Raw genomic sequence first — 15,521 nt, 5'->3', positions numbered from 1 at the left:
TGGGATTGACGCCTTAATTTTCGAGGCTCTTCTAACAACAACCTGTCACTCAACAGCTCTGTCTATGTCCATTTGTTTCCCAGGATCTGCTGTGAAAATAACACCACCAGAACGCAGCAGACAACCTGGGGACACCTGCCCTGCAACACGAACAAAAATTTTTCCCATCTTCCATAATGGAAAAGTTCAGCCAACGGATCAGAGCCCAGAGGGTAACATGAAAATTGATTCATTAAATAGACTCAAGAAATCTTGTCCTAGAGGCACCTGGGTGTTTCTGTCAGCTAAGTTTCTCCCTCCCGGTTTTTAGCTCTGGTCATGACCTCAAGGTCATCAGATTCACCCATATTCAGCATGGAGCCTGCTTCGAACTCTCTCTTCCTTTCCCTCTGCCCCTCTCCTCCTTACACTTGCTCTTTTGCTCTCTCCACACACGCAACACAGAATCATTAGTCAGTTTTGCTCGGGGTGCCATAGTAAAGACAAACCTCGTAAGCCGTATTCTTTGTTTCATGTGTCCACATCTTAATTTAAAAGGTCAGTCGTTAGTTTGTGGCCAAAATAGTGAAATCGCATTGAGAACTCTAATTTGGTCAGATTTAATGGGCAGGGTTGTGAAGCTAACATTTGGACATACTCGTCTGTGTTAAATAGTAGCAAAATGTTTTCTGTTTTTACATTTTTTATTGGAGTTCAATTTGCCAGTATATAGCATAACACCCAATGCTCATCCTGCCAAGTGCCCCCATCAGTGCCCATCACCCGGTCGCCCCAACGGCCCGCCCGCCTCCCTTTCCATTTCCCTTTGTTCAATTCCCAGATTTTGGTGTGTCTCCTGTTTTGTCACCCTCACTGATATTTTCCCTCCTTTTCTCCATTCCCTTTATTCCCTTTCACCAGTTTTTATATTCCCCAAATGAATGAGACCATATCAAGTTTGTCCTTTACCGATGGACTTATTTCACTCAGCGTAAGTCCCTCCAGGTCCGTCCACGTCGGAGGAAATGGTGGGTATTTGTCGTCGCTCATGGCTGAGGAATAATTCCGTTGTAGCCGTGGACCACATCTTCTTTATCCCTTCATCTCTCGATGGACCCCGAGCTCCTTCCACAGTTTGCCTACTGTGGACGTTGCTGCCATAAACAGCGGAGTGAAGGTGTCCCCGCATTTCACCGCATCTGCAGCTTTGGGGTGAATCCCCAGCAATGCAATGGCTGGGCCGTAGGGAAGATCTGTTTTTAACTCTTTGAGGAACCTCCACACACGTTTCCAGAGTGGCTGCACCAGTTCACATTCCCACCTACAGTGCAAGAGGGTTCCCCTTTGTCCTCATCCTCTCCAACATTTGTGGTTTCCTGTCTTGTGACTTTTCCCCATTCCCACTGGTGTGAGGTGGTATCTCATGGGGGTTTGGATCTGTAGTTCCCTGATGACCAGCGATGCGGGGCATGTTCTCATGTGCTTGTTGGCCGTGTCTCTGTCTTCCCCTGTGAGATTTCTGTTCGGGTCTTTTGCCCGTTTCACGATTGGATTGTTTGTTCCTTTGCTCTTGAGTTGAATATGTTCTTTATAGATCTTGGACACTAGTCCTTTGTCTGAGCGGTCGTTTGCAAGGATCTTCTCCCGTTCTGTAGGTTGTCTTTTACTTTTGTGGACTGTTTCTTTTGCTGTGCAGAAGCTTTCAATCTGGGTGAATTCCCAAGAATTCCGTGTTGCTTTTTTTTCTTTTGCCTTCGCGGATGTATCTTGCGAGATGTTGCTGTGGCCAAGTTTAAAATGGGTGTTGCCTGTGTTCTCCTCTAGGATTTGGGTGGATTCTTGTCTCACATTTAGATCTTTCATCCTTTTTGAGTTTATCTTTGTGTGTGGTGTCAGAGAATGATCTAGTTTCCTTCTTCTGCATGTGGATGTCCAATGTTTTCAGGACCATTTATTGAGGAGACTGTCTTTTTTCCAGGGATAGTCTTTCCTGCTTTCTCGAATATTAGTTGACCATAAAGTTGAGGGTCCACTTCTGGATTCACTATTCGGTTCCGTTGATCTTTGTGTCTGTTTTTGTGCCACTACCACACTGTCTTGATGGCCACGGTTGTGTAGTACAACCTGAAATCTGGCATTGTGATGCCCCCAGCTGTGGTCTTCATTTTGAATAGTCCCCGGGCTATTTGGTGTCTTTTCCGGTTCCACAGTAATCTTAAGATGGTTTGTTCCAACTCTCTGAAGAAAGTCTATGGTATTTTGATAGGGATTGAATGAAATATGTAAATTTCCCTGGGTATCATCTACATTTTCACAATATTAATTCTTCCAATTCATGAGCACGGAAAATTTTTCCACATCTTGATGCCTTCCTCAATTTCTTTCAGGAGCGTTCTGTGGTGTTTAGGGTAGAAATCCTTTACATCTTTGGTTAGGTTATTCCTAGGTAGCTTATGTTTTTGGGTGCAATTGTAAATGGGATTGAATCCTTAAATTTCTAGGCTCTTCTAACAACGAATTGTCAACTGCTCTACCAATGTCTATTAATGTCCTTGGATCTGTTGTGGAAACAACACGAGAAACATGTGGACAAGTTTTCGACACCTATCCTGTAAAACAATCGAAATTATTGAACATCTTCTGTCGTAGAAAATTTCAAGAACCATAGGAGATATCAGAAGGTAAGATGAAAGTTCATTCATTAAATCGCCTCAAGAAATCTTGTCCTAGGTGCACCTGGGTGTTTCTGTCAGCTAAGTTTCTGCCTCCTGGTTTTCAGCTCTGGTCATGACCTCAAGGTCATCAGATTCACCCATATTCAGCATGGAGCCTGCTTCGTATACTCTCTTTCTTTCCCTCTGCCCTTCTCCTCCTTGCACTTGCTCTTTTGCTCTCTCCACACGCAACACAGAATCATTAGTCAGTTTTGCTCGGGGTGCCATAGTAAAGACAAACCTCCTAAGCTGTATTCTTTGTTTCATGTGTCCACATCTTAATTTAAAAGGTCAGTCATTAGTTTGTGGCCAAAATAGTGAAATTGCATTGAGACCGCTAATTTGGTCAGATTTAATGGAAGGGATTGTGAAACTAACATTTGGAAAAGCTAGTCCATGTTAAATATTAGCAAAATGTTCTCTGTTTTTACATTTTTTAATTGGAGTTCAATTTGCCAGCATATAGCATAACACCCAGAGCTCATCCCGGCAAGTGCCCCATCAGTGTCTATTACCGGGTCGCCCCAACCGCCTGCCCACCTCCCCTTCCACTACCCCTTGTTCAGTTCGCAGAGTTCACTGTGTCTTTTTGTTTTGTCACCCTCACTGATAGTTTCCCTCATTTTCTCCATTCCCTCTATTCCCTTTCACTAATTTTTATATTCCCCAAATGAATGAGACCATATCAAGTTTGTCAAGTTTTTAATAGTTCCCTGGTTAATCGGGGTCTTTTCCCTTTCCACAGAAATCTTACGATGGTTTGTTCCAACTCTCTGAAGAAAGTCTGTGGTATTTTTGTAGAGATCGCATGAAATGTGTATATTGCCCTGGTAACATCAACATTTTCACAATATTACTTCTTCCAACCCAGGAGCACAGAATATTTTTCCACCTCTTTGTGCCTTCTTCAATTTCTTTCAAAGTGTTCTCTAATTTTTAGGTTATAGATCCTTTACCTCTTTGGTTAGTTTTATTCATTGGTATATTATGCTTTTGGGTGCAATTGTAAATGGGATTGTTTCTGTAATTTCTTTTTCTTCAGTCTTATTGTTAGTGTCACATGCCTGGCTCTTGATGTGCAGAATCCTTTTCTGCATGAAAGAAAGTCCTTGGATCTTTTGGAGTTTTAATTTGAGGATTCCAGTGTTCAGTATGTTAGGAGAAATCCACCAGTGTAGCTGACGCGATAAGTTCACAATCTCATGTAGGAAACTGCATCCTTGGGATGGCCAGCCCCAGGCTTATTGCCGACCAAGCAAATAGTTCATTTTTGCCTGCATTCTTCCATGAGGATACAACTAGAATGAGTTCTGATGTGGCGGGAGGCTAAACTCCATATCTACCCATCTTAGGATTTCCGGGGGGACTCATTACCAAGAGGATATCATCAAAAGAAAAAATTTATAAAGGTTTGCAGTGCACATCACACCGAAGAAATCAAAAACAAGGAGGAACTCAAAGCAGCAGCTTAAAACTGTGGGCTTTATAGCATCTTCAGCAAAGAACAATAATACGTTTGTAGAAAGAATGATAACCTAAAGAAAAGCAGTTTTAGGCTATCAAGGGCAGCAAACTGGAAAGGTAAATATATGGGAAGACATTAACACTAAGATTTGTTTCTGGATTCCTCTTCCCAAAAATATATATATATGTATATTTTGGGGTGGCATACCCCGGCTTCCTTCACAAGGCTTTATACCTGGCTCTAAGGAATCCCTGCTGAGCCAAGCTCTAGTTATTGGTATTTGAGTTAAATTACAGTTATAGGTGGAATGGGTGCATGAGTCATTTCATTAGAATGTTTTCAAAAGATGTGCCCTTAGTCTCTTCTTTGACCAAAAGTGTGTGCAGAAGCCCCATCCTCTAAGGGATTGTACAGAATGTCTGGAGCTCTGTAGAGTTGGTTTTTTTCCCCCCCTCCTGAGGAAAGCAAGATTACTCTTTAACAGTTAAAAGCATTGTTCCTATTAGGGATAATGTAACACCACGTCATCCTTCCTATATAGTACAATCATTATGCATACGCTATAAAAACAGACTCTGCATGGTGACTAATTTTGGAATAAAACCATAGACTAAATCACAGCATATATAAATCATTTCTATCTCAACTGCTCACTTAAACCTGAACAAATTTTCTGGAAGCATGTTAATTTTCCTATGATACTCCTTAATATTTCTTGCAGAGCTGGTTTGGTGGTCACATATTCTTGCAGTTTCTGCCTATCTTGGAAGCTCTTTATCTCTCCTTCTATTCTGAACGAGAGCCTTGCTGGATAGAGTTTTCTTGCCTGCATGTTCTTCTCATCTAGGACCCTGAATCAATCCCGCCAGCCCTTTCTGGCCTCCCAGGTCTCTGAGGAGAGGTCTGCTATTAATGTAATAATTCTCCCCATATTCATTAAGAATCTGCTGTCTCTAACTACTTTACGGATTTTCTCTTTTTCTATGGAATTTGCAAGTTTCACTATTAAGTGTCGAGGTATTGAACAGTTGTTATTGATTTGGGAGGAGGACTACTCTATCTCCTGGGTCTGAATACCTGTTCCCCTCCTCAAATTAGGGAAGTTCTCAGCTTGGATTTGTTCAAATATGCTTTCTGAAAAAAAAATAAAAATAAAAATAAAAATAAAAATAAAAATAAAAATAAAAAAAACAAATATGCTTTCTGGCCCTCTGTCCTTCTGGGTGCTCTCTGGAACCCCAGTGATACGTAATTCTACCTTCTGAAGCTGTCATGTATTTCCCTTAACCTTTCCTCGTGGTCCTTTCATTGTTTTTCTCTGTTTTCCTCAGCTTCCTTCCTTGCCATCAAGGAGTCTTAGTGTTGCTCATTCTTTCTTCCAGCACCTTATGCCTTGCCATTAGGACCCCCAATTTGGATTGCACCTCATTTAATTGATTTTTAACTTCAGCCTGATGAGATCTTAATTCTGCAGTCATGAAGCCTCCACCTGCCCTGGGGGCAGGCAGGACTGCGGCCGTGTCCCCTGCACCCTGGGCTCCGGGGCCTTTGCTGCTGGCATCGCCCTCCCGGGGCCGCAGTGGGCGCCCGAAGGCAGCAGGCGCAGCGCCCCGCCTGCCCCCCCCGCTTCTGCCCGAGGCCCCGCCGGCTGCGGCTCCAGTGCTATCCCGAGCTCTCCCCCTTCCTGTCTTGTCTTGTTAGAGGCCGCTCCCCCCCCACCCGCCTCTTTCTTTCTTTGTATCCACCTTCTACCTTGTTAGAAGGGAAAACCCTTCTCTTTAACTCTCAGCTCGCATTGGTAGGTGTCCAGGATGACTGGAAATTTATCTAGGTGAGTTGGCGGATCGGGTGAGTTGAGGACTCTACTCTCCGGCCTTCTTCCCCCTGTTGTCTCCATTTTGTTTTAAAGCCCTTTCTGCGGATCCCTGGGTGGCTCAGCTGTTTGGCGCCTGCGTTTGGCCCAGGGCATGATCCTGGAGTCCCAGGATCGAGTCCCACGTTGGGCTCCCGGCATGGAGCTTGCTTCTCCCTCCTCCTGTGTCTCTGCCTCTCTCTCTCTCTCTCTCTCTCTCTCAGTCTATCATAAATAAACAAATCTTTAAAAAAAAAAAGCCATTTGCACATGATCTACCAGTGTGTTGTGGTCCCTGTAAGGGCTCCCTTTCCATTTCCATGTATGTTTATGAGTGAGTTCTGCAATTTTGGGTTTAGCTCCACTGACAGCAGGAGAGGAGTTACTATTCCAGCAGCATCGTTTTCAACTCATGAATGAAATGGAAAGTCATTTCCCTGTCTGTCTGGAACTTGTAATTACCTGATTATTTAATTAGTTTCCTTTATATTTATTTCATTTTGCATGACTCTATTATGGTCCTGCCTTTCTTTTTTTTTTTTTAAATTTTTTTTTAAATTTTTATTTATTTAGGATAGTCACACAGAGAGAGAGAGAGAGAGAGAGGCAGAGGGAGAAGCAGGCTCCATGCACCGGGAGCCCGACGTGGGATTCGATCCCGGATATCCAGGATCGCGCCCTGGGCCAAAGGCAGGCGCCAAACCACTGCGCCACCCAGGGATCCCTGGTCCTGCCTTTCTTTATGGTAGTGCATTTTCAGGATATCCCTATGCGTAAAAAAAAAAAAAAAATCATTATTCTAGTTTGCTTGTGTCCCATTCATAGGTCAAAAGTTCTAAGCCATATTCCTACTGTTTTCTGTGTGAATATTTCAATTTAGAAGGTGAGACATCATTTGATGGCCAGAATAGTAAAAATGCATTTTCCAATCAAGTTCAGTTAATTTTTCAAGATTTAATTAGTTAATTAACTAATCAATTTATTAAAGAGGGAGAGAAAGAGAAAGGGATAGAGGGAGAAAACATGAGCGGGGTGAGGGTTAGGAGGAGGAGTAGGCTCCCCATGTGGAGGGACGCCAACATGTAGCTGAACCCCAACCATGGGATTAGGTCCTGACCCCAGGGCGTACAATTAAGTGACTGATACTACTGGCACCCTACAACTCAAATGTGATTATGGTTAATGATTCTTAGAGTAAAGCTAATATTTGGACGTTACTCTATTGCTCAACTTTAGCAAAAATAAAACTTCTATAGTTTTTATTCAATAGATGTTATTACCTAGTAAAAACTGATCTTTATTGCTCTGAATGACTTTAGGAAACCAGATGGAACATCATGTTTGAGACCATGGTGCCCAAAGGAAGTGAAAGGATACCTGGAGGAAGTTGTTTGTCCTGAAGGATGTGTCTCTCCAGTCCATTCAGGATGGTGACTACAACATTCCCCAGCCAAGCAGGAGACACCGTTGATGAGGGAAAGTACCCCATCACTGTCTTTATAAGCAGCTTTGGTGTCGCCAATGGTAAACATCCTCTCAGATAAGCTAATGCATGGCAAGAGGCAAGCACTCAGCACCCTTGCCACCAGGAAGATTATGTATTTCATCCCAAATGGACGCTGTCTGATGTTCATCAGAATTTGTGTGGAAAGCAACCGAGAAAGCAACATTCGTTCCTCAAAGATACTGAGCTCACCTTGACAGCATTAACTTGCACTTCTCCTCTGATGTTCTGGAATACTCTCATGATGAAGGTATTATAAAGTGCTTCTAGAAGGACACAGAGTACCCGTCAGCACATTGGTCATGCTGCTCAAGAATAATTCAGGTAGTGGTGCCTGAGTTGTTCAGTCAGCTAAGAGTCTGCCTTTGGTTCAGGTCACGGTGTCTGGGACCTGAAATGGAGCCTGATGTGGGGCTCCCTGCTCAGCAAAGGGTGTGTTTCTTTCTCTCCCTCTGCCCCTCTTGCCTCTTCTGCCCTCTCTCTCTCAAATACATAAATAATTTCTTGAAGAAAATAAAAGGCTAATTTGGGGACTGTTGATCAGTATGAATGAAGGCTAGTGAACATGGTGGCATTTGGTAACTAAGCATGGGCTGAGCTACCGCTGTTGGGCCATTCACGGGGTTAGGGCTGGAAAATATGGTGTGTTAGGAGTTTATTTTGGAGAATGATGAGAGAAGCCATGGTGCAGTGTCAGTGGGACAATGTTGGGGGAAAACTCTCTTATTCTTTCTCTCTCCTTCTCCCTTTCTCTGTATTTCTGTGTCCATAGCTGTCTCTCATTCTCTCTCTCTCTCTCTCTCTCTCTCTCTCTCAATTCTCTCTCTGTGTCACACACATGCACACACAACTCTGTCACACTCATAGGTTTAAACAAGTCACTCCACCCTAAGAGTCATGCACTCACAACCATACCAAACAGTGAACACACCGGCTCCTAGTATTGTAGAAATGTAGGCATGTTTTCTCACCTGGGAAAGCTGCCTATCTCACACCCCCAAGCCTCAGGAACATGGAACCGGGTGGCTGTCCAGAAGAGAACAGCAGGTTGCTGCATCTGCCGTACTATTTAGATTTTTTTTTTTTTTCTGCAAGAGAGTGGTTCCAGAATACGTACCACTTTCGCTGGTTTCTGAGATGTCTGCACTTACACAAAAGAGTAAACCATGAGGGTCAGGTCATGTGTGTCCTTTGTCATTGGTTCTCCTAGTGAGTATTCAACACCACATGAGCAACAATAGTAAAACGATAGGCCTCCAAAGGAAGCACAGGTTGCACCCATGAAAAAGCAGGAGCTATTCCTGGGGGATGGATCTCTCCTTCACTGAAGGAGCCACACGAAATTCTTGAGGAAAAACTGCATGTGAGAGAAAGGTCCCTTACTACACAGTTTAAAACATCCCCTCCAAACCCCACGAAAATGGTCCTTACTCCTAAAAAATACACTGTTCCTTGTCATATCTGAATTCGCTCCAAAAAGAGGAAAAAAGGACCATTTCTAATTCAGGAAAATGGGTGAGCATTCCATAGAAGAAGTTGGAAACTCATTCACTGACTTTTTTGTGGAAAAACTCCTGCACCACACACTTGGCAAGATTTAGGAGGACACAAAATAACTGTCAATGCATTCATTGGATGTGGTGCTCAGGAATTACTGAGCGATCACTGTTTATATGTATACAGGGCAAGACTATTGTAGTGAGTGATCAATAAGTATCATATGAGGGTCTGGGGTCCATCCTCCTTGGTGGATGAGGAAAACCTTCAGCTCAGGCCAAGGCCCCAGTGTCCTGCAATCCATCCCCTCCTTGGGGCCTTGTTCAGCCCAGAATGTGCTTCTCCCTTTCCCTCTGCCTTTCTCCCTTGCTTATGCTCTCTCTCTCTCTCTCTCTCTCTGAAATAAATAAAATCTTCCCCAGAAAGTCAACAGCAACTTCAAGTAGCCTGACATAATCAGGGCACAAATAGAACTGATCTGCACATAGATTCCAATGATGACTTCCCATCGCTCATGCAGCTTGTTGTGAAACCCAACTAAAAACTCCCACCTTCTGGACATCTGGCAAAATCATTTCTGTCTCTGTAGGTCCACATATGCTGTCCTCTCTTTTGTAAGTTTTTCAACCTGATTTTACCCCTTTTCTTGGTAGGTTTGATTCAATGCTAGACAATTATTCTCTTTTGTTCTATTTAGTCTAGTGCTCTATTTTATTTATTCACTAACAGGTTTTTTTTTTTAAGGTTTATGTATTCATGAGAGACATAGAGGCAGAGACATAGGCAGAGGGTGAATCAGGCTCCCTGTGGGGAACCCGATGCAGAACTCGATCCCAGGCCCATGGGACTATAACCTGAGCCAAAGGCAGACGCTCAACCACTGAGCCACCCAGGTGCACCGGTAATCAGTTTGGTGAAAATATTCCATCCGGGAGAGGTTTAAATACTCAAAGTATACCATTTACCAATAGCCATAGCTGTGAAGCAGAGTAGGAGGGACAGGTTTCTCATTATGCATTAAAAAAATCACGGAGATCAAACGTACAGCATAGGGAATATGATCAGTGGAATTGTAATAGTGCTCTATGGGGACACATGGTATCTACACTTGTGATGAGCACAGTATTACCCTATACAAGTATCGAATCCATATGTGGTACACCTGAGACTAATGTAACCTTGTGTACCATCTCGATTTCAATTTAAAAAAACAGTAGTAATGTGGGCACAAGGCTCATTCCTTTAGTTGGGCATCTACTTTGGGCTCATATCATGATCCCAGGGTCCTTGGATACATAATATTATGTATTTGTCAAAACAGTCAGATGCATAACACAGAGCAGTCCTTAATATATGTGGTCAACTTCATTGATAATAATGTCTCTACACTGGTTTGTTCTTTGTGATAAAAATTCCACACTAATGCAGGCATGTATGATCGTGGAAAATATGTGCCAAGGGATAGGGTGATATGGAAATTTTTATATTATATGCTGCCTTATGACACCAGTCTAATCCTAATCTCAATAATAAGGTCTCCTTATTAAAACATAATCAGTGATTTTATGTTGTTAATACTGTACGAAGACTAGTGTCCAAATGTTAGCTTCACAACCCCTACCTTTTAATTTGACCAAATTTGAGTGGTAAAAGCAGTTTTACTATTTTGGCATAAACTACTGACTGACCATTTAAATTATGAATTTCACATATAAAATGTAAATAATATAGATTTGTATTTTTGTGTTTAGTATGGTATCCTGAGCACAGTAAAAGAATGATTCTTTTTTTTTTTTTTTTGTAAAGAAAGCAAAAGAGAAAGTGTAAGGGGGAGAGCAGTAGAGGAAAAGGGAGAGAGAATACTAAGCAGGCTCCATCCTAAGCATGGAGTCCAACCTAGGATAATCTGATGACCTGAGGTATGAACTCTGAGATGAAACCAGGAGGCAGTCACATACCTGAATGAACCAAACCTGTGCCCCTGGAATAAGTTTTCTTGAATCAACTAAAGGAATGAATTTCCTGGTTACTTTCAATCGACTCCTTTGCTGGTTGTATTTTGGTTTTTCCTCAAGCGTGAAGTAGTTTGGTCCAGTTTTGTATCCACAGAGATCCATAAACATTTTTCACCTAAGGTTTTTGATTGTAGACACTGGAAAACTCGTTACCATAGAAAGAGCTGTGGACATCTTGCTGTCAGAAGACCAAGTGGAAATTTTGAAACTTGACACGCACTATCCAGGATGAAAATTCACTGGATAGGCTCAGCAATCTGATGAAGAAACAAAGTAGACAGTGGACGTGTAAACAGAACAAGAGAAATCGTACTATCATGAGAGGAGTGCGAAAAGACTGAACAAAAATTGATAGGAACTTAAACATGCATGCCTAGGATACATCAAAAGTGCTAAGTTCCACAGCATGGAGTTCCTGTAGGAAAGCAGTTGGTGGGGATCCCTGGGTGGCGCAGCGGTTTAGCGCCTGCCTTTGGCCCAGGGCGCGATCCTGGAGACCCGGGATCGAATCCCGCGTCGGGCTCCCGGTGCATGGAGCCTGCTTCTCCCTCTGCCTATGTCACTGCCTCTCTCTCTCTCTCTCTGTGTGACTATCATAAATAAATAAAAAAAAAAAAAACAGTTGGTGTAGAAGAAGGTATGGGGGCAAAATGGCTGAAAATTTCACAAATATGTGACTCAGATCTACAAAGCTCTGAAAACCCTCCTCCTGACACATTGTAACCAATCTGCTGGCAAAGAGGAAGAAAAACCTTGAAAGTAGAGGAAAAGGACACGTTCAACCTAACAGAATACGAATTCCAAGGCCCGTGACTTCTCAGAAAACAGAGGTCAGAAGACACTGCAATGGTGACACAAAGTATAGAAGGAAAACACCTCTGAGCCTAGGATGTTATGTTCAGGAAAGATAGCTTTAAAGAATGAAGGCAAAAGGTGAATGAAAATGAAAACAAGACAAAGTCGGCAGACAAGCAGGTGGTAAACAACTGGAAGAATCAGTCATTGAGCCTGATTTATTTTCATTAAAAAATTTTTTATTGCAGTTCATGTTTATTATTTTTAATATAGTTTGATTGAGGGAAGGCCAATTTGGATATGAATGGGCTGAGGAAGAGGGAGGCAGAGAATCCTAGGAAGGTTTCATGCCCAGTGAGGAATCCCACGAGGGGCTGGATCTCAGGCTCCTGAGAGAATGTGCTGAGCTGAAATCAAGAGTCAGATGCTTCCCTGAATGAGCCACCCAGTTCCCCTCAGTAGGTAACTTGGATATTAAATGATGAGCAAGAACCTTCTACCGAATGGAGTGAAATGACACAGGGAGATGCTTGGAACCTCAGGAACATAAGAACCTCAAAAGGGGTGTTTTTCTGGGTAAATGAGGTGTCCTGCTTTTCTGTCCTTCCAAATTTTGTATGGCTTTTGAGGGCAACAAGGAGACCACAGTCTCAGAGCCTAGGGCTCCCCTCCTTAATCAGTTGATCAAAGAGCCAATCCAGGCAATGCTGGAGTAGGTGCAATGGGCCTGGGGGCCTATGGTTTGGGGTTGCATGTGGCCCTGAGAGTGATATCCCACTGGGCTTATAATGTGACTGCTTTGTGCGTGGGGTGATCCTAGGTACTTGAGACAAACTTAACCTTTATTCTTTTTTAAACATTTTTATTTATGCTTAGGTAAGTTCAGTTTGCCAACATATAATGTAACAACCAGTGCTCATGCCAGCAAGTGGTCTCCTCCTGGAATATAAGAAATAGGAACAAGATAATGAGGGAAAGGAGGGGGATTGAGTGGGAAAAATTAGAGAGGGAGACAAACCATGAGACTCCTAAATCTGGGACACACTGAATTTTTGGAACAGCCCATACATGTCGTAGCCCATAGAGGAGATGAATGTGATGCTAGAGGTAAACTATGTTGCCCAATTTCCCTTAGCTTAAAAGTGGGCTGATGGGGTTTGTACAGCAGGTGAGGCCTCCTCAATACCAGCTTGAGCCAGCATCTGCCCTGATCCCTGGAAGGACTGGGCCATGGGCTCCAGGCAGGCATGAGGGAATGTCCTAGGCTGGGCCAACCCTTGACGTGGGGAGCAGGCCCAGCACTGTGTGGCTATAGCAGTGAGATCAGACAGGAGCAGAAATGCTCGCCTCCCTGCCTAGGGCCTGTGTCCTGGGCCTGGTCAGACCAGGAGACTAGTTCTGCAGGACCTTGAGCGCAAGCGTGTGCCGGCAGCCCAGCAGCTTTCACAGATTCCTCTAGATTCCCTGCACCAGTGAAGGCCTTGGCTGGCTGCACTCGATCCCTTCTCACACAGAGGCAAGTACAGATTTTATTCTTGTCCCAGGACTGAGGATTGTGCAAGGAGGGGAGGAGGGAACTGTGCTCCCGGCACCCCTCCCACCTCACTTCTGCTGGACCCGGGAGGAGGTGCTGAGAGGGACCATTTCAGGGATGCCCATCCCTAGAGTGCACTTCCACCCTCTGGGCAGAACTGAGGGTAGCCCAGCATTGCTACTGTGTGACCTGTAGGTGCAGAGGGAGTGGGGCCCCGGCTGTACCAGCGACTGGCTCCCACGGAAGTAGTCTGTGTGCAAGTTCAGATGGGCGTGGCACAGCTGTGTATCAAGAGATTGGCTCCATCCAAGACCAAAGGCAATAACCCGAACCAAAAGGTCTCCTGCTCTATTCCCAAGAGGTGCTAACCAAACATCAACAAGGGCTTTGATGCTTGCCACTGACAAAGGGAGTCAGAGCTGGTCTGCAGAGAATGACCATCAAATAAAAAGAAGAATATGACCAACTGCACAATCCAATCCCAGGGCAGAATTCTTCTTACTATTTTATCCAAATACCCTACTGTTTATGATGGAATAGACCAGAGAAGAGCACCTTCGTGGCTCAGTAGGTTAAGTGTCTGACTGCAGCTTGGATCATTACCAGGACCCTGGGATCAGGCCTGTATCAGGCTCCCTGTTCAGTGCGGGGTCTGAATATCCCTCTCCCTCTGCCCTTCCCATTCTCCTCTTCCTCTCTCAAATAAGTAAACAAGTAAATGAAAAACAAAACAATCGCATTCCTATACATCGTCGTCTTTATTTCATCCCGCCCACTCAGTCTACAAAGTAGCAGGTATACTCCAACTGCACCAGGGACCCCCTCCTGTTGATTCCCGCCTCATTGTGCTTCCGGACCTGAGGTTTCTTCCTCTTCAGGAATTTCATCCTCAATATTCTCCACCGCCCAATCTTTAGAGATACAAACACGAGGATGAGGTGATTAGACAGTGAGGCCCCGTGTTCCTGCTATTCCAACTGAGGCCACTTTGGAACACCTGTCAACACCTGCTCTTCCTTGGGATCCTCAGACCTTCCCTGGGCTCTTGGGAGTTAGAACCCTTCACCAAGACATTGACCACAGTGGCAAACCTTCCTTGAGAGAGAGAGGATGCCCCTTCACCTGGCATTTCCCCATTTCCACAAGATCATGATAGCTCTCACGTGGACACGGATCCACCTGGACCCACCTGTGATGGGTGGTGGACACCCGCTAGGTTAGATGGGGTCCATGTGCAGCCACTATGCCAGACTCAGAGCAGCTGCCCAGGAGAGCCATTCATGATGATGGAAATGATCTGTGTTTTCAACATGCTCTACTGGGCTCTGGCACTGTGGTTGGTATGATGAGGGATGGAATGTGTAACGTCATTGACTGGAAGGAATTTCAACATATGCAGGCATGTCTGGCTATCGGCTGCCTCTTTGGATAGCTCAGGTCTAGGATCCAAAAATGAGGAAGCTGTGACCTCCCTGCCCTAGGGGCTTCTGCAGTGGAATTTGCTGGCCTGACCGGACTTCATTTCCGTTGGTCTCTGGGCTCCTATCCATGAGGCAGGCACTACAAGAGGTCCTGGCATCACTCAGACAGGAAGGTCTGCACTCGGGTCCTAGAGGAATCCCAGCAGGGGCTGCTTCTAAGCAGAGGAGAGGACCCCATACACATGGGCTGGTCATAGTCAGATAGGGGCACACCTCATCCTCTTCAGGAGCTCACACTTTTCCTTCCTGATGCAGGCTAGAGCCTAGGTAGGTACTGGTTTAGTGTGGGGCCCCACACCCCAGACATGCTGAGCAGGGACCTTGCCAACCCAGAAGTGGATCCCAGTTTTTGAGTTGCTGAACTCACTGAGCCCTGGCGTCCATGTATCTCTACTTCCCTCTATCTCTCTGGACACAAACTCCTTACCTGAATGCTACCCCTTTGCTTGTGAAAACATGTCCATGGGTCTCCACCTGGAAGACCCGTTTTCTGGTTTGGGTTTTTGTTTAGTTCACTACACCTGTGATTTTCATTCCAGTGAGGACCCAGGTTCAGATTGGCGCTCCTGACTAAAGACAGGAAGAGACTGCTTCGGGGTACGTACCGCTGTCACTAGTTCTGAGGCCACCTGCAGGTTCAGAAGAGAGAACACCATGAGGCTCAGCTCCCTCTTACTCTGCACTG

General features: G+C 44.5%; 1 protein-coding gene across 14 annotated transcripts in view; it reads left to right on the top strand.

The window, feature by feature from the left end:
• LOC140619454 (uncharacterized) overlaps positions 1–14,793 on the top strand; it is a 29,732-nt gene extending 14,939 nt beyond the window's left edge. For 9 of the 14 annotated variants that reach the window (XM_072802856.1, XM_072802846.1, XM_072802849.1 and 6 more), the window contains 4 exons: positions 84–212; positions 2,481–2,660; positions 7,330–7,764; positions 11,161–14,793. In XM_072802856.1, the coding sequence (XP_072658957.1) occupies positions 84–212; positions 2,481–2,647 (296 nt within the window). In that variant the 3' untranslated portion in view covers positions 2,648–2,660; positions 7,330–7,764; positions 11,161–14,793. Of the gene's footprint in view, positions 1–83; positions 213–2,480; positions 2,661–7,329; positions 7,839–10,817 lie in introns of all 14 variants that reach the window. The other 5 variants (XM_072802844.1, XM_072802843.1, XM_072802845.1 and 2 more) reach the window with 5 other exon arrangements.
• The last annotated feature ends 728 nt before the right edge of the window (positions 14,794–15,521 follow it).

The sequence above is a fragment of the Canis lupus genome, chromosome 27, assembly GCF_048164855.1.
Source record: "Canis lupus baileyi chromosome 27, mCanLup2.hap1, whole genome shotgun sequence".
Classification (NCBI taxonomy): Eukaryota; Metazoa; Chordata; class Mammalia; order Carnivora; family Canidae; genus Canis; species Canis lupus.
This window is presented reverse-complemented; position numbering and strand designations above follow the sequence as displayed.